General features: G+C 35.7%; 1 protein-coding gene across 3 annotated transcripts in view; it reads right to left on the reverse strand.

Annotated features, from left to right (window-relative positions):
* The window catches only part of LOC112560976 (arf-GAP with SH3 domain, ANK repeat and PH domain-containing protein 2-like), a 45581-nt gene extending 28477 nt beyond the window's left edge, over positions 1–17104 (reverse strand). For 2 of the 3 annotated variants that reach the window (XM_025233067.1, XM_025233066.1), the window contains exons 1-13: positions 16848–17103; positions 13685–13757; positions 12889–12975; positions 11528–11589; positions 10709–10833; positions 10474–10549; positions 9256–9309; positions 8641–8726; positions 8108–8267; positions 5269–5448; positions 3211–3258; positions 2657–2708; positions 109–157 (exon numbers count right to left, since the gene is read on the reverse strand). In XM_025233067.1, the coding sequence (XP_025088852.1) occupies positions 109–157; positions 2657–2708; positions 3211–3258; positions 5269–5448; positions 8108–8267; positions 8641–8726; positions 9256–9309; positions 10474–10549; positions 10709–10833; positions 11528–11589; positions 12889–12975; positions 13685–13757; positions 16848–16979 (1184 nt within the window). In that variant the 5' untranslated portion in view covers positions 16980–17103. Of the gene's footprint in view, positions 1–108; positions 158–2656; positions 2709–3210; positions 3259–5268; positions 5449–8107; positions 8268–8640; positions 8727–9255; positions 9310–10473; positions 10550–10708; positions 10834–11527; positions 11590–12888; positions 12976–13684; positions 13758–16847 lie in introns of all 3 variants that reach the window. The other variant, XM_025233065.1, reaches the window with a different exon arrangement.
* Positions 17105–20313: the final 3209 nt, after the last annotated feature.

Consider the following 20313-nt stretch of genomic DNA (forward strand, 5'->3'; position numbering starts at 1 on the left):
ATGCCAGACGTAAAATATTTGTCTCTTTGTTAAATGTTTATTTAAGGCTTTCCAAAGAAGAAAGAATGCATTATAGTTTAATTTGTTGCTAATTATTTTAGTACATACTCTTCCATTTCCTTAGCATCATCAGCTTGGAAATGATATGTTCGATTATCTGAAAAACAAAGAAAGCATGTATTATGAAATATTAAAAGATGTTAATAAAGCTACTGTTTCATACACTCTACACCAGTGATTCTCAAAATGTATGGGCCACACACATAAGTCATGTGGTCCGTGTCTGACAGTCATATGTCAGCAAAGTGATGTTCAAATCACCAGATACGCTAATTAGTCCAGTATTGAATTCACACGAGTTTTAATTTTATCGTTCTCATAAAAAACTCTATTACCAACTAAGTCTTTATGTAACAGCTCGAGCATAGCGTCTTTTAACCGCATCATCCATTACCCTTAGTAACGCAGTGCACTTCCCTATTTTTAATTTTTATGTGTGTTCTTTAAAGTATGTAAATTTTATGTACACTTATTACTATACTACTGTCACAAAAGTACATTTAGTTTTGAATTGTAATGAAACAAATGAGGCAATTTAAATTTGAAATTCACAGTGGCGTAGGAACCAGGGGGGCAGCGGGGGCAGCCGCCCCCCCAAGGAAAATACAGGGGGGGCAGGAATATCCTTTTGCCCCTCCAATATTTGAGACGTAATTCCTCACAAAGAGCAAAGAACCAAAGAAAGGTAGGGGAACGTAGAGAGGAGACGGTCATCACCGTCACAAAAGCGGGCCCTGAGGCAAGTGGAGGCTCTAGCACCTCTGACGATCAGATCGGGACAGTCCGTTGGTATTGTTTGCCATGCTAATTGCAGGCTGTGTTGAAGCCTGAGCGAAGAAAGCAGCCGGACAGTACATCGGTAATCGAGTTGGTCTCCTCCTCCCTCCCCCATAATGCGACGCCTTTTCTTTGGCGGTTTTTCGTTTGACCAACATCAAACATCCCCACCCACTCGCTGTCACCCTAAAATTATCTGCTATCGCTTACAACCGAAGGGGCCGCACTGGCCATCGGGAACACAGAATGCCAGTAACGAATTAGTTGCATAGCAATACCCCAGTGAGTCTTGCCAATCAGACAGGAACCCTTTGTGAAAAGCTAGCGAAGCATGAGGAAGGCAAAGACTCCGAGTCCTATATTGGTAGTTTTCTTTAGAGACAGAGAGACTGGTATTATTGCTATCTACGACTCAGGGGAAGTGCATAAGTAACATTTCTAAAACTACACAAGGGCACTCTTTTATCATCAACGACTGTGGCTGGTACTCAACATAAGTTATCTGTGTTATACTGTTTGGTTTGTATATATGTGTCCGTGTTTTGGTAGATGGCCATAGAACGTGTCGCATCGCTGGCTCAGCACCGTCGGGTAGCGAGGAAGGGATGGCCCTGAGGCCATTCCCACCCTAGTTTCGTCCCCTGGCCACGGTGGTCTGGCCAGTTTATGGTAATTATGGTATCTTGGGGGTGGATGGGTTCTCTTTGGTGGATGGGGTAGGCTGTGCCTCTTTGTGACGTGTATTATCTCGCGGACGCTGGGCCCTGTGGGTAGGGAAAGGTTCTGGAAGTTTCTTGAAGCTATAGAAACCTGCCACACAGGTATATGTGGACTGGAAGACGGCGGGGCGGAGAGACCTGTGCCGTCTCTGGGAGTACAAATCTTTATGTTTTTGGCTACCCTGCCCAGTATGCAGACGTGTACGGTGTGTGACCGAGTGTGACTGCCTGTGCATGCGCGCATGTGTGCATAGGTGTGTGCGCGCTGGTGTATATGTGCAGAGCTGGAATGTTGATCGTTGCTGTCACGGGGGTTTGGTGTTTTCTTTTTTGGGTATAATGTTTGGTAGCCGGGGAGTCATTCTTTAATTTGGTATTTTTTTTTCTTATTTAATGCTGCTTTGCCTTTTAACAATAAAGCAGCGTGTTGTGATGCTACCACTGTGTACGTGCGTGCGTGCAGTACCCCCCCCCCATCCTTTTTTACGTAATGTGCGATTGCGAACGCCGTTTACTGTCAACAGGGAGTTTGCCCCCCCAACGCCGAACATCTTCCTACGCCACTGATTCATGGTACAGAGTGATACAGTAGGCCTGTGTGGTCTGCTGTATTTTTAACTTTAGTAAAGTGGTCGGCAGTCTGAAATACTTTGAGAACCACTGGTCAACACTACAATTCTTCCAAACTTTTAATTCTAACACTAGGCTCTATGTGTGAAGTACACAGTTACGGTTCAAAAAAGGATTGATAATCCAGTTTCTAATTACCACTTTAGATTTAAACCCTTTAAATTTTCTTTGTCTCTGTAAATAAAATCTTTTCAAGAAATGGTGACTTTTTTGCTTGTGCAGAACAGAATTCTTTTTTATTTACAATGTCAGGTAGCCTATTCACATCACTTGCATGCTTGAAAACTGCATCAACAGCATATAGAAATGTACATAACTAGCCAATGTGCTTAGCAAAAACAACTGGCTTGATTTGATAATATAAGTGTTGCATATTTGGAGAATATTTTAGCTTGAGGATGTATGTCCAATCAAAAATAATGTGAGCTTCTTTCCTACTAATCCCTCTACAATATAGAGTAACATCTTACTTGATGATGATACAAGATCAAAGCATTTCTTTCCTGGCTCATCAGGAACTAACTGAAAAAAAAAAAAACCAAAGCTCACAAATAACATCCAAATATTTTTCTTGAACTTCAATTAATTACAATATCTCATTTACTAACGTAAAAAAGGGAGACATTTCTTGACTTGTTTTATGCTATGTTTACAAGGTTAACTAGGATATACAGTGAATAAATGTTTAGATATCATGTTGTGAGGTCACCTAAAGACCACATAATGTATAAGGAATTTTATAAATTTACTACATATCTACATTATGCCTACTAATGATAGTTTATGAACCAATAAACAACATTGTGTGTGTGTGTGTGAAAAAAAAAAGAGAGAAATTCTACTCTTTCAGTGAGCATATACAGATTTGTAAGTCAGCACTCATTTCAGAATAATGAACTAATAAATATTATATTGTTTAAAGTACTTTACCGAGAAGCCAAGGAGTATACATTCAGAGAAAGCCCAAGTCAAAATCAGATTGCTATTTTCTGATTAAAACAAAATTAAATTTCCAGTGTCTTACCTTTACTTGGCACGTGAGAAGATTAAGCTTTACTGGGTCTTTGCTTTCCTGTGGTGAGCAGTTGTAATGATCAAAATCTTAGAATATCAAGCTTTTCAAATTTTCCACTCATTTAAATCTTTATTTTATTTTCTTAGCACAATCAAGACAATGTCCAATACAGCTTACAAGTTGGACAAACACCTTTTTCCATCGACCTAGAGATTAGGATATAATGGAAAGCAAAATGTGAAATCTAGAATCCTTGTGTAGAGTTCAGTGTATGGACACACATGTAAGGGTGCAAGAAGAATCAAGTCAATGATGACAAATTGTTGGGACTGTTTAACCTATTGCCATGTGGTTGCCAAGGATCCAAGACTACTGCTAAGAGTGATGGCAGGTATGGTACTAAGGCCAGCCTGAAGAGTCATTTTATTCTTCATGATTGGAAAAGCCACTATCATGTATTTCTCACTCTAACCTATCTGAGATATAGGAGACTGGGACCTGTTAGTGCAGTGAAGATTCATTGTCTAGTGCATGTGCCAGCAGCAATGTACTCATGTAAGCAAGCTGGTACTGAATAACCCACAAGGCATCACCAGATCTAGACTGTACCTAAGTCATGTTAGGAAAAAATTGATTACTGTCTGAACTGAGAGAATGTATTGAGATACAGAGGTGTACAAATACAACACATCTGTCTTTCACCAGAAGGGAACAACATGTACAGAAAAATACTGCTACTTTAATATTAATAATATTTAATATCATTACTTTGATACTTAAATACTTTTTTCTGAGCAACAACAATGCAGCAACATCATCTGAGTCAAAGTGAACCCACACATGACTAGGGATGCCTTGACATCACAAAAATAAAGGCTGTAACAGAATTTCCCTAAACTACTTACATGAAGTCACTGTCATTAATTGTGTGTGAATGTGATAAATGACAGAATTGTGAAAACATGAATAACTATAAATAGTGAAGGCATGCCTGATGGATATCATAATAATCCCTGAGTTAAGACATTTGGAATGTAAGTGTTTAAGTATCTGTCATTTCCCCACAGATGTTTAAACTGAAAGTAACAAAGTAACAATGCAGAGCACAAAATAATTAGAATATAAGTGAAAAGAACTCAATGATCCCCAAAAGAAGACATTGTGGATTGCAATTCACGATAGAATCATGAATCAACCAGTGTCGGCACAAGACGCTTTTTTTTTCATCTAAGGTATCAACATTTTTCAGAAAAAGATACTGTTTGCAGAAGTATACATTTAAATATTTTCTAAAGTGATTCATGAGGAATTACACTTCTGTGTGGTGGTATTTAATGTTTGTGAAATTGAGACTGAAGTTTAGTTTGGAGTCACTGCAACCTACTGGAAGAGAATGAATATTCAGTTTGGAAAATTAGAAAATGGTTAATCAAAAGAATTTAATTTGTGGGTAGCTATTAATATGAGTTAGACAAGACAAAGCTATGCAGTAAAATTTAGGACCAATGCAGATAGTTATCTTCATGTGTGCGAAAGAATACATCTGCTCCACTGTGTATTGATGAGAAGAGAATGGTGCACCTCGCACTGAAACATGTGGTGTCCATTGTCAAATTGATAATGATGTTGCAGAATAAAATATACAGAGAACTGTGGAAAGTATGATGTATAACTACTGGCCATGTGATTTCTATTGCAGAGATATGTCACTGACAGTTACAAAAATTTCTTTACATTGCATTCCAGCATACAACAATATGCTTGTAATCACTGTTTCCAGATATATGCTGAAAATGTCAAAACCCTAACTGCTGTAAGTGATACTTGTAGGTTGGACTAATTCCTCATTAAGCAATGGTTTAATTTAATAAAATGAATATCCCTGCAGTGTTGCATTTATGAAAAAAAACATACTAAAAAGTGCAGCAGTCTGTAAGAATAATTATTAAATTATAACGTCACTTTAGTTTTTTTCATTATCTGCAGTGTAAAATTATTGTATTGATGCAGGATAGAATACTTTAATAGCTATCAAGAAAGATAAAGATTGGAAAAAGACGGACTTACATCCTGATGATAAATAAGCATAGATCCCTCAACAATAACACATCTGCGTCTCTGCCATGTTCGCCGCATACGACCTTCACTCTTTTTTAGAAGAAATCCCTTCTTTTCATTGCCATGAGCTTTGTTGCCTTGAAGTTGGTGTAGACTGTAGCCAGCTGGCATGGAGTTAGTATGGACAGGCTAATGAATTAAAAAAAAAAAATCAAGTCCTTAAAGCTTAAAGATTTACTACATGTAGCACTTACATATCTTGGCATCTAGAAAGATATACAAAATATCTTTCAATAATCCTAAACTGATATCTATGAAAACTCTACATCAAAAAGTCTGATTTTACACTACTGCATTTGAAAATATCTAATTCTATGCCTTTCAAAAGTGAAACTTTTACGCATGACTATCCCAAAAGGCCTTTATCACAATCAGTGATATAAAACCATACCAAAGATTTTTTTAAACTCTAAAGGTGAAAAGTAAACATGGGTCTAGTATGATAAAAATCTGATAAAAATTACAGGCCTGACAGAATCTGAATATGAAAATTTCAAATGTCTACCTAGCCCAAGCCTGTAAGAAAATGCCTAATAATTACACTTTACTTCTTAGAGAAAATAACTCAAACATTTACTATACTAAGACATAATCCTGAACAAATTTTTAAAATATAACGCAAACCACCTAATTCTGAATTCAAGCTATCCCAACTTTTTGATAAAAGATATGTGTTTATGATTCCTCTTTTTCCACTAAGAACAAACCAATGGAGAACCTAGCCCTAACCCCCAAATAAATTATTCTTCCAAATACAAAAGTCATTAAATGTGCATACTCAGGAGCCCATTGTGTCCAATAAAAAATCCTCAGCACAAAAGACACATTTTTAAAATGCATATGCACATCACTTTTCCATTATGATTAATCCTGTCCATCAATGTAACAAAACCTTTTAGATAATACATTAAAAGTGGATAATTTTCTGACCTAAGTTTCTAGGACCTGAATGATCTAGTGAATTGTTATTAAATTTACTAATGACATACCTCAAGTTGTTGTGCATGCAAGAGATAAATGTAATGTATACCCCAAAGCCATATCAATTTAATTAATAAAGACATTTTAAAAAATTGTTAACATTTTTCAAGTATGTTTTTTAAATAATATGACCTTTATCTTGGATTATTAGCAGCAGGAACTGTCTTATTTATCAATTTCTATTGTGTTTCACTATGTTTATAATGGTACATAAAATGGTAATATAAACACAAGATGATTGTGCTGAAAATAAGGTGATGATTGATGTTCCCCCTGCCAAAGCATTTTCTGGATTCTACCACATTTGCACTCCTTGCATTACGTAGATACAAAAAGAAAATTTTTTAATGGCAAAATGAAATATGGGATGAATGAAAAATTTAATCAATACATGAATAATGCTTGACACAAGGGTTAAAAAGTCAGCCTGTGGTGAGAAACAAGAGAGGGGCATCATGCACATTAAGAGAAATTTTTTTAAAAAGTATACAATGAGAAGTCAAATATTTTATAAAGCTGAATGAGTCCTTTTTACATTAGAAACATTTTTTATTTGTTCTGTTTTTCTTTATCAAATGATGCATTATCTAACACCATACTAATGCTCTCTGAAAAATTTATTATGCAGTCTCGTAAAGTGCATTATAGGAATGACTACTGCTCATCAGGCAAGCCCCCACTACTGTGCTGCCTGTGCCCATGGATTGATTTACATTCCCGTAACAGTGTGTGTCAAAAGTTAAACAATATCTTAATCAATTGTATAATGAGATGACATATGTATCTGCTGACTGGCAGATGACAAGTAATCCAAAATATATAAGAAAAGACTTCTAGCATAGTGATAAACGATTAAAATATCCTTTTGTGAATAAATTTCAGTCACAACAGTTTAAAACATGAATGATTTCTCATCAGCTAAATCTATCTCACACATGCACATTAACATAGCAGGGACACAGACATATACACATAAATACATGCCAAAACACACCTGCACATCTTCACAATACAAGGTCATGTACTCATGTACCATGCACATACACTTCACATATAATGCATGCATGAAAATGATAGGTGTGTCATTTTGTGTCCTTTGTCCAATGAGAAAATGACAGAACAACAAAAGACCTGTGCAATCAACAGAAATTAATCTTCCCAAAAGATATAAATGACATGAATACAAGACAGAAGACCAATAAAGACATGACAAAATATAATTGTTAGTACCCATCCTCCTCCAGAGAGTCTATGGAAATGCATGCTTGAGAAACAGAAAATGACATGTTACTCTGCTGGAATTGGAAGAAATAATAAAATACTGTTAATAACAGCAAGTTTTCAGCCCTGATGCACGTGTTTTTCAACCAACTCTTTTTCCATTTCTTATATTTGTAAAATAGTAGACCTTCGAAAGCAAAAACCCTTTTTTTTATAAAAAAAAAAAGAAAAAGCAGCATATTAATGGAGTTCTGTAAACTCTAACTTGCCTAAGGAAAAAAGGTTATTCTTTTGTCATAAACTGTCCTGCCAAATGTATATTAGTCTCCATGACACTGATTTTCAAAAGCAACAGGTTAAAGCAGAAGAAAAGAAGCCAGTGTTTAAATGTACACACTGACACCTGTTTATCAAGATACATCTGTTATAGAGATTTAAAGAAGCTATCAATTTGCAAGAAAGAACTCACACTACCGTGTTCACTATGCCGTAGAAAAAGTGATTACATCATTTAAAACACTTGCTAAAAGAATTGTTAAATCAGAAATTCATTTTTAAATCAAGTTACAAAAAAAGTTCTTCTTACTTCTTTATATGAAGACATTGAACCTTTTAGAGCATCACGAAGCTCAATGAGCTGTTTTCGCTCACTTTCTTGCTTTTGTTTGATCTTGATCAGTTGTCCAAACAAACCCTCTACAAAACCACGAAAGTGGTCAAGAGTCTTCAAGCCATCTTTAAAAAAACTGAAAATAAAATAAACATGTATGGCACAGCATGGTGTTTCTAAATAAGATGACAGAAAGAAACAAAATTTAAATGATAAAGCAATAAAATAATTTAAATGGTGTATGTGAGCAGAAAATTCCTGTGGTCAGAGATAAATAATAATAAGCAAATGTTTACTTGAATGTGCACAAATGAATGCATGCATGCACACAGTTACAGTCTCCTTTACAAGCCCATCCACCCACATCCTCTTTTATGTTTCAATATCCACCCCACACACAAATACAAATCTATATTTAGCACACACATATCCAGTCATTTTCATAAACCTATTCACCACGTATGCACACACTTAAACACACAATCTTGTGCTGAATCTATTTTACTTACTGGGCCTGTGCATTATAGTATTCTGCCAGGCACTGAAGCAAATCTGACCCTTTTTTCGTCCGAATCTCATTAATTTTGATCAAGTACTGCAATCACACAAATGTGCATATATGCTTTTTTAATTATTTACTCATGTAATGAATATGAAGAAGCTTTTTTTCTCACAGGAAATACGAACAAACTAAGATAATGTATTACTTTATTAAGTTTAGGTTAAAAAATATCATACTTTTGTTGATCGAAAATGAGTTACAGAGGTAAATGACATGATAACACTAATATTACACTAATCTTATAAATGTAATGTTACTGCTTGCTGCTTACAAAGCTGATGATTATTAGAAAAATATGCATAAAACTGATTGCAGAAAGAGCGACAGGATTGACATTAGCTCTGACATTCAAATTTACATATATGTAATTCATTCTAAGGATGAGGGAAATTATCCATGTTCGACTTTTCTTTGAATACTCACAAGTCCTAGACTACCACTCATGCTACTAACACCACTGGTGAAAAAACATCATATATTAGGATGACTAAATCATGTACCCTAAAAGCAAAAATTGACGAAGTGACACTTCTATGGCTAATCATCAGATAAAGTCACTTACCTCGCACATCTGAAGTTGAAAAATCTTTCTCTCTTTTTCCATTTCATCTGCAATCTATTTGAAAAATTAGTAATTATTGTTTTGAAAAAAAAATGACTGTCCCTTACAGTGAAATATAATTTAATACAATGACAAACAGCAAGTCAAAAATAAAAAAAAAAATTGAAATATCACTGAATCATAAAGAATGCAGGGCCAAAAAATGAAAAAAAGACGAAGAATCTAGCTGTTACAAAGAGCATATATGCAAGAAATGTACCAAAACACCTAACTTAAATGCTTGCAGTGTGACTCATTACAAACGCAAGCGATTCCACATACCCTGCACTACTTCACCCATCTCATCTTCTCCCCCTAAAAAATCAAAAACTAAATTTTTTCACAAGATCTGCAAAACATGAGCAAATGGAAATAGTTGTCAGGGCATCAACAATTCTGGATGAATGGTTGTGGCAAGGCTATAAACAACAAAAGCAATACATTATAGTAATCTTGTAGCCCATGCCAGCAAAAAGGGGAAAACTCAAAACATAATATACAATCAAGAGCTGTAATTATCACTTTATTGCTCCTTGAGGTGTCTGCTGATCTAAATACCGTAACAAAGAAAATATCATTTGCTACCGTTGATATTGTAGCTGCTAATGATATAGTAGTATGATATATCTTTTTTTTAAGTTGTCACATATTGTTTTCAGTAAATTAATGATATATTTGGTTATTTCAGACAAAACAGGCCACACCGGTTGACATTTACATTTTCTTTATTTTAAAGCTGAAAATTTTAATTTGCAAGGATAGTAAAGCTGTGATGTACATGACATTTTTGACTGTCTGTGAGATCAGATAACATTAACACCTATGCAATACATTTTGTACTTCAATATGACATGTAAAGCTTAGCAATGAAGCACCTTCCTTGGTCATTGTTACAGGCTCCACTTATCTTTAACATCCTTGCCTTCTGTTTTTAACAATGGCAGTTTCCTACTCTGACCAAGTTCTGAAACTGCCCCACACATTAATAACTAGCACTAATCCCTGCAATTCCTTTTCTCCTCAATTTAATATTACACCCATTCAGAATATAGCATATACAAATTAAATATCACAAATATAATGAAAAAAATTGATTAAAATTAATACTCAAATCTAGTTTTTAAAAGATCTGTTAGTGCTAACAGTATGTTTAATGCACATCACAACGTTCTGTAATACCTCTGCTCCTGAAACTTCAGTCCTTATCATTCCTGCTTTTTCTGCTTGTTGTTTCTTTTCTTTCTCAATTTTGGAACTGAAACAGATAACAATAGCTGGCTACCATGTCTAACATTATCTTCAATTTAAAAAAAAAACAATCTATTCTGCTGAAAGAATGCGACAAAGGAAAAAATTTATACTGGTTTTTTTTTTTCTTTTGTGATTTTTTTTCATATGTTGAATTTTAACATACAATTTTGTCTCGTAGTCCTTCCATGCCTTGTCAAAAGGTTTTTTGAGATCTCCTTTGGCACCTTTGAGGTCCCCTTTCACCAATGAATCCAATGGGAACAGCACCATGTTGTTCAAGCCATCCAACTGGAATGCACATGATGATTCAAGATACAAAAGGCTCATTGACAATAAAACTATGTTTCTAACAGATATTTTATGGACAACTAACACCACTCTCACAGGATAAGTAGATTATCTGCCATTGCAGAATCTAATGAGTAACTCAAAGTATGATTTCAGAGACATACTGCTGGAGACAGTAAAATGATGTCATTGATCTTCTAATAGTGATTTCTTGATGCCAAAAGGTAACAAAACAAATATTTTTACTAATTATCACACATATTCAAAAAACTGAACTGGATGTAAAATGAAAGAAACACATAAAAAGAAAACTTTACAGATGTAAAGACACATCATATGAATTATGATACCAAAATAAAATGGCTGATTGATGGATTAACTAGACTACCCGTAATAAAAATAATGACGTTACAAGCAGACAAGCCCAACAGCAAAAAAAAAAAGAACATGTGTAAGATAACAAAAATAAAGAGGACAAAAGCGATTTTTTAAAAGTATTCCTTCAATAGCATAGCATATTATTTTACACTATTAGTTTTTTACTGCACTAGGTTATTAAAGCAATGAAAGATGTAAAATATATTTGTAAACACCAACTACCAAAGGAAATAATAATAAGCATGTAAATATATGCATTACTTTAACTTCTCTCACAGTCCTCTATTTCCCCACACAAAAACAATTCACTTCTCACCAGGCTTTTCATGAGTGATGCCAATTCTTTCGTTACATGTGAGAACTTCATAAACGCCTGGCCTGCAGGAGAAAAACATGTTCATTCTCTCCTTTTCTGACAGTACAGCATTGTTAACTAAAATGACAAAACAGACGAATTATTTAAACATGATTTTGACTTTAAACAATGTGCAATAGGCAGTCCTGCCAACTAATCATTTGTCCAGCAATTAAACACGCCCTTCAATCCTCCCATGATCTAATCAACTGTACAATGTCCCACAAGCAATACCTTATTCAGCCACCCCTACCCCCTATCCGCCAACTTACTTTAGCTGCCAATTATATTATCTTGTAATCATTTAAAAATAAAGTTAATTTTTTAATTTAATGCATGTTATACCAAAAAATGTACTCAAGGTCAAACATCTGTACACTGAATTTCATTTATCGTATTTTCCACCAAGTCAACTACCAAAGAAACCAGTCCTATAAAGAGATGCTACATCTAGTCATTTAGACAATATACAAGAGCTAGAGATTAAATCTTGACTCGATTACTTCTTTTGATGCCTGTGAGTTTGTTTGCAGGATGTACCATGCATGTATTATTACTAATATGTTTTAATTCTGAGCATTTTTATATATATATGTGCAAGCAGGTAAACTGGTGTGGAAGCTGTTGTTTTAATTTGGTGCATTCAGGTTGCTGCAAAGCGGATAATTTTATTTCCATGTGTTTTCTGTTATCAGAACAAAGCAAAACATACAAAGGGTAAACAATGTGATAAAAATAAGGTGGCCATCATTTATTATTAAATCATGACCAAAAAATTATGCTTAGTCTTATACAATTAAATCTTGCATAAAACAAGAGTTCACTATGTGGTTTTCTTTCTGCACATAAGTCATACAATGATTTAACGATTCATCAGTTGGTTTCATCAATGCTATGTTAATGTTTTGATGCATTATGTTGATGTTTTACAGGCTTATGTCTATACTTTGTCTTCCTGAAGAACTTTTATGTTCAGAGATTGATGTTTGGCCTTATTTTCAAAACTAAGTTTTGAAATCAAAATTTATAAAAAAAAAAAAATGTCCTGTCGGGCCTTTCATTAGACATCTGAACATTTGGCAAAAGCATTTCATAAATAGCTCTTAGCAGTCAAAAACTTCAATAATATAAATAATGATTTATTTATTTAAATAATTTCTTTAAAATACATAACTTTCAGTTTTTGACAAAAGATTAGAAAGAAAAAACAATGGTCAGTACCAAGCACATAAGTAATGATGAAAAATACATGGCCGAAGTGCAAACATGCTGATGTAAATTTCTTCCTTAATGGTAAACAACAAAGTGTGACTTTTGCATACTTAGCTCTGCCTCTTGTTCACGAGATTTTGCCAGTGTTCCAAGCCTCTCCAAATTTTCTGCCAGCAACATGTCGTTGTTAACATGCACTACACACAACAAAAATCTGGTAATTTATTTTGTAAAAGATTTTGATTTTATAACTCTAATTTTAAAATATAGTCTAAGTAGTACGGTTCAAAAGTAGGAATCACTGAAACCATCATCTCTTCCACATACTCTCTCATTTTTTACACACACACACACACACCCATATTCAAAACTGCAAAAGGGGTGAATGAGACAAAAAGAAAAAAAATTAGAAAAAGGAAGTGGCATTCATTCTTCTCCTTTCTCTTCATATAAAAATAAACCTCTCTGGGTGTAGAGTACTTTGAAGTGCACATGTGCTATTACTCCAAATATAAGTCATTATAACTTCATTGCAATGTAAAAGTCATCAACTCCTTTGTTATATACTTTTCTTAGCAGTAAAAGTATAAATTCCTATATTCACAGTAGTTTTCTGGTTAAATTTAACAAATTAAAGGGGAAAATGGCCAGATGAGTGGTTAGAGGACTGGCTTCAAAAGGCTATAGCCTTAACTTTGTTGAATACCTGTATGGCAAATTAAATTAACCACAAAACTTACTGTGGCTTGAAAGAAAAGTTTATTCTTCTGACAACAGTCAGATGCTCATGTTTGACAGGATTTGCAAAATCCTTTGCCATCTTCAATCATAGTCACAGTGATGTATACAAAAAATCACTTCAAGAAAAATGTTCGAAAATTATTCTTAAGTAGCAGCACAACTTACTGTTTCCAGTGTTGTAGAGTGCCTTCACTGATTTTTTCATTTTTGTTAGGCCACTGCGGTCCATATCGAGGGTCTGAAGAAATGTTAGAAATTGCAAATTACAGTAATTCACCCTTATCTAATACTATCATTCATGAAGTATCAAAGAAAGATGCATAAAAGCAAACAAGTATCTATACAGCATAGTATGTCCACAATTATTTGCTCTACTCCATTTTCTTATTTAGTAACCACCAATAATGTTGTATTCTTATCTTTTATTCAGAACCATAAAATATAAAATGCTATAATTGAAAAACAAGACAGAATTCCCATTACAATGTTGGTATCTGCACAAGCTTTTATAACACTGTTTTGTGGAGCAAGCAGTTAAAGCTACAGACTGTTTACTTGCTTGCATCAGGTAGATGACACTATGAGGTCTTGATAATACAAAGAAAAAAAACACATATATATATATAAGACACTATATGATAGGGGGTCTCTGTAGTATGGATGGTGCTTATTATTTATATTTGAGCTCATAAACGTTTAGTTAAATATAAAATCTGTGTGGAATTCATGTTGCAAGAACACCTTGTTCCTTACATGGTTTATTTGTCATTGCCATATAGATACTAACATACTACCACATTATAAAAACCTACTTCCATTAAGGCACCAGCAATTATATTGCCTGCTGAAAACCTAATGGGGTCATGTAACAGGAAGATGTACTCAGCCAGAGATCCGGATGTAATGGTTCCCTATAAGCCCTGTGTTTCCCAATGCATTACTGGCTCCAATAGCAGTATTAGCAGCTCAGACACATGTCCCTTTACTAATCAGCTCCATTGTGACTATGCTTAACAATTTAACTTATTTTATGTCTTCTCCTGATTTCCTCTAAAGCTATACTAATGGGAAAATTGCCTCTGACACCACATTCTCACAACTCCTTCAAACACACTTTAACTGTGGTTGTGAAGATGTCACTAATGTAAGTGCACAGTCCCTTGTGTCTTATTTCTTGATGAAATAATTGTAACTGTCGTTCTAGTGCTAGAAAATAATTAACTTAAAGAATACAAAAAGTATGCTTCCAAACCTGAATATCACTGAGTTACCTCCATAAATGGAGAAATTGGGAAATACAGAGAAAACTGATCCACACAAGATGTAACAATAACAAAGAGAGTGAGGGTTGAAAAAAAACAAATATAGAAAGTCTAAGATCTCTATAGGCTTGTAAAAAGCAAGCACTTTATGAATGAGAGTGAAGGTGAAAATGCCTACTTAGTAGTACTTTGTTGCACTCAACAAGTGCCACTTTTGCTGAATATTTTGCCCAGCAATTTTTGAAAGATCTTAATATATTGTGCAAAATAAGAACTAAATATATTTTAAAACATTATTCACAAAAATAATACAGTTAAATACACTAGTAAAATATATATATATATATATTCATTAATGTAAGTAAATCATTTAGTAAGAAAATCATTTTATCACAGTATCTGTGAAGCCTATAAGAAGCCCCTGATGCTAGTCAGCTGAATGAGAAGAAAATTTGTAAGGAGCTTTCAGATTTTACTGCATAACTCAGTGAACAAAACTCTAAAATCCAATCATTAAGAGCTTAAAGTCTTGGTCGATAAAAAAAAGTATAAAAGCTGACTTGCTGTTTTATAACTAGAGATAAATCTATGCCAAAATAAATTATGACAACAAGCAACTACAATAAAGCACTCCATCCATTTGTCCTCAACTGTTGTCCTTTATATGCTCTAATGAAGCTTATGTAATATAAGGGAATAGAGAAAGAGACAAGGACACACTGAGTAGGAGAGTGATTAAAAAAGAAGGAGCCAGCAAGTTAAAAAAAAACTATAAAAAACATTTTTTTTTAAATTGACATTCACATAACTGGTTTAAGTAATATAACTGCTAATGAAACTATTATATTATGCATGTGGGCATTTCCTTTTACATTCTGCATCAAACCAAGACACCAAACCAAGTTCCCATATCCTCCTCTTTTCCCCTTTGCATTTTCCATAACTCCTCATCAATTTTCTTAAGATATGCCCATAAATAGCCTGCAGTAATGCATGTTTCTAGTGTCAGGTATCACCTGTGGACAGTACTGAAATTATAACAGTGAATGGTTGCAATTACCTTGGGGAAAAAAATGTGTGTACTACTTTAAACAAAATGGTTGCTGTAGGAATTAGTGACTTCTACAATGCAATGCTGAAAACAATTACTTACAGCTTTTTAAAAATTCCTGATGTAATGTTACATACTTTGAGAGCATGATCAAAAGTATGACAAAATAAAGTTTTAAAAAATTATCAAAGACAAATTACAGTTGTCAGGAATAATCAGAAATATGATAGATAACAACATTACTGACATATTTTTTAAGTCATCAGTCAATTTGAGCATCAGACAATTTAATCATGTGTCAATCTGACTACTGCCCTGACTCAATTTGACGGAATTTGGTTAGTCCCCTTTCTTTTAATCACTTAAGCGATGTAAAGATAATGTGCACCTTTGATATATGCTGTTCTCTACTTTTAAAGATTGGAACCCTACTTTACCATTACTACATGTGCATGTCAATCTCTCTAGTGTATGTCACACATACAAGCATACATATGTGTGCATGTAATTTAATTATGCCGAACTCTCTCCCTCTCTTTGGTGATGACTGTAACTTAATTAGCAGCTTCCATTATCAGAGGAATGTGTGTTGTACGCGAGTGCTTCAAGTGTTTTAAGCGACGAACACAAGTAACACAGGCACGAACAAAATATGCCCACGGTCAACAAGTATTCATTTAGTCGGCGCATAAGCCTTTAATGTTGTATTATTTCAAATCTGAAAAAGCCTACTATCAGCATTGTTTGTTGAATTTTAATTGTGATCGCTATAATGATCTTGCTATACCATGTTGTATGACACCGCAGCAGACGACTTTTGCGACCAACAACACATCCGCATGGTAACAGGGTCCCTAATTTAGTGCTAGATCGAGTCATCCTTCGTCCTATTTATGAATAATCACAACTAATAAATGAATAAGCGTTTCCAAAATAAACTTAAATGTTAGTTATAATAGTATCTCCAAATTCTTACTTACTTAGCTCGTCTAGTCAACTTATTTTGTTTGCTCACCTCCTCTAAATATGTGATCGTGTTTCGACAGTGGCCCATCTTTGACGCAAACGTCGATGTTGTTGGCGACTTGAAATCCTCCCATGTTTCTCGAATAAGTTCGGAAACGTCTGTCATATCATTTGGCTTCATCAGCTCTAAATGAACAAGAAAGTATTTTTCTCCCTCAGTCACACCCGACAGGAAGTGCAGGGATGGCGACGTTTTTACTGTAGTCTGGCCATTCAAGATGGCGGGCGAGGATGCGCTTAAGGCTAAAATTGACGAATCACAGCAGAGAACACATTGATTTCAGCTGCTGCTGACCAAAATTGTCGTCTGCATCTCAGTACAAAAACGGAACACTTATTTTAACTATTTATGTAGTAATCATGACAATTTGATAAACCCCTCAACATGACAGCATTATTTTCCGTTAATTTTAGGACAGTATAAAGAAGAAAATGTAAGCATGCGACTAATGCGATTTATCCACTTTAAGTTTGTATTTGTTCATAAATGTACTATACGTGCATGTACGTGTGTGTACTATAGATTTTGCTTTCTGAAGTTTCTTGATTTTGACCTTTATTCTTCCTGGGATCAGTCTCGATGGGATAAAAACTATTAGTGAACACAGTTTTGGAAATCCGGCCAGCTTTCGTACTGCAGCTTATATATACACCTATAGTAGCATATATATATTGGAAGAAAAGGGGGAAAGTGTTAAGGAAACTGCAACTTAATTTTAATGGTTTTGTCAATGGATACATGTTACAACTAATAATCAAATATCGAATGTTGCATTAACATGTCATGAGGAAACATTTTTATGCATTTAAATGCGTATCAATGAGACAATGCTTTACAAATTTTTGTATATTTTAAATTATTTTTTTAATTACATTAATTGCTTTTTATCCTTATTTTCGCTGACATTTCTACTTCAATAAACGTCAGTAAACGACAAATCATGTTTGTTTTTGTAACATTTTGCATTTTTTTGTGCACTTTTTTGCTGCTTCTTATGTATGTAATTATTGCAAAACAATTATTATTAATCCACTTGTTTGGCATTTATAGGGTTATTTTGATGTACTGTATTTGATATTATTGATATTTTAGGAATTTTGGCATATCCTGATTTAAAACAATCTAAATCAGAATATGCCAAAATTACCAATAATAGCTGAAGAAAGATATCTGGGATCTAAATGTATCTCTCAAAAGTCCATGAAGTTGATTTTTTTTTTAAATCAGAATACTAAAGTTGAATATTCTTTTTAATTGTGCTCCTATACCTGGTCTGACGCCAGCCTGTTCTTTTGGTAGCAGTTCTACAGAGTGCTTGCATTGATGTGATTCTAGATGACTTTGCTAGGTGGCTGCATGGTTAGCTAGGTTATTACCTTGCGGATTAATTATTATAATTATATTAATAGATTATAGTTGTATTATATTGTAGCACTGGTGATCGGTCAGCAAATGGTCGAAATCAACTCTATATATATATAGTGGCGGAAATGCAGTATTGTTCACTGCCAAGGATGATACGTTGTATTCATTCATGTTCACTTAAGTCAAGGACTTAACCGTGAGCTCTTTCTCACATCAAACTGTACAACGTGTGCACTCTCCCACATACACATATATAGTGACACCTTTGAGAGCCATATATATATATGTTTGAAGTATATATTGTCGCGTGTCAGCGATTGTGCTGTCATCCTTGTATGCCTCCCATACTGAGCTGGCCCATCGTTAGGTGTTTTCTTCACGCTTTTGCCCCCTCATCGTCTTACGTCTTGCGCGCGCGCACAGCTTCTTTGACGCGTCAATTTACTTTTTCCTTCTTTGACGTCATGGGCAGTCGTCATCCACTAACAGACGGTGCTAGACCGTGGCTCTGACAGTCAGAGTTGTTCATTTGTGTCGACCGATCTGCCACAAGCCGTTTTGGGTGAGTAGAGATCCATTCTTTCGGGTTCCACACCATTCTAGTCTGTAAGGGGCTTTTGGGTGGCGGTGGAAGTGCATGTTAGTTAGTTACTGCCCATTATGCCGGTCGGCACGTAGGGCAGCGACAAAGGTCCTCCACTTTTGTCTATCCTGGGCTAACTTCCCCACAGTACCCCAGCTGTGGTTTAGGGTCTTTATCTCTGCCTCCACAGTTCGTCGCCAGGTGTTCTTGGGCCGGCCTCGCTTGCGTTTTCCTTCTGGGGTCCAGTGTAAGGCAGTTTTTATGATGGAGTTGCTCCCGCCTCGGAGGACGTGACCAATCCAGCGCCATCGCTTCTTCATCAGGATGGTGGACATGCTCTCTTGCCCACACTGGGCAAGCAGTTCCTCGTTGGAGATTGTCCTTGGCCAGAAGATGCCCAGGATTCTTCGCAGGCTTTTGGTGTGGAAGACTGACAGTTTGTTGAGGCCGCTGTCAGTCGTTCGCCAGCATTCCGAGCCATACAGAAGAGTGGACATGACCAGACTCTGGTAAAGTCTCAGCTTGGTATTGATGCTGTACTGTGTCGACTTCCAGATATTGCTTAGGCTACAGAAGATGCCCCTGGCTTTGCTCAGTCTGCTCTGGATGTCACGGCCTGCTCCTCCATCTTGCTTGACCACGCTGCCCAAGTAGGTGAAGCTTTCAACCATCGGCAGGCCTTCTCCCTCTGTGCTGATCGGTGTTGTATTGGTGGTGTTCAGGGTCATCACTTCTGTCTTTGTCCGGCTGATGTGCAGTCCGACCTGCTGCGCAAAGGTGTTCAGGCGGGTCGTCTTCTCCTGCATGTGTCGGTGGGTGTGTGACAGCTGTGTTGGAAACAGTGACATCTACTTTGAGGTCGGGACCGGAGTGAGACAAGGCTGCGTGATGTCTGCCCTGCTCTTCAACCTTGTCATTGACTGGGTAATGCGTCGCACAACGGAAGATGAACCAAGGGGCATAAGATGGACACTCTCCACGAACTTAGAAGACCTAGACTTTGCCGACGACATGGAAGTGCATGTGAAAGAATCTTTTTATGTTCAAAGCCATATTCAGATGCTTGCATGCAAGACCTTGTTAGGTTAACATTCGTGATTGCCGGGTCGCGACGCTTGTAGCGCGTACTCGTTTCCCGTTGTATGGATTTGTGTAAGATTAACATTAGAATTTGAGCGAATCTCATGAATAGTCCGATGGTCAGATATATGTATCGGTGTGAAAATATTGTTTTAGAAATTGAGCAGTTTCAGGACACGCCTATTGATTGTAAGAATTGTTTTATCTACAGCTAGGCTTATTTTTCGTTCTTCTTCACTCTTCCTCCTGTTGTCGTTTTTCGCTCTTCCTTCGTATCACCGTGTCTTCACATCCTTTGTTCGCATTGCTGTCCGTCATCGTGTCGAGCGTCCACCCTGCACCCTCATCATCATCTCGTCGGCGCGTGAACTCGCGACCCTGCTGCACCAGTGTGCGGAAAGGCCTTCGACTGAATACCTATAGCAG

The sequence above is a fragment of the Pomacea canaliculata genome, linkage group LG4 (genome assembly GCF_003073045.1).
Source record: "Pomacea canaliculata isolate SZHN2017 linkage group LG4, ASM307304v1, whole genome shotgun sequence".
NCBI classification, from domain to species: Eukaryota; Metazoa; Mollusca; class Gastropoda; order Architaenioglossa; family Ampullariidae; genus Pomacea; species Pomacea canaliculata.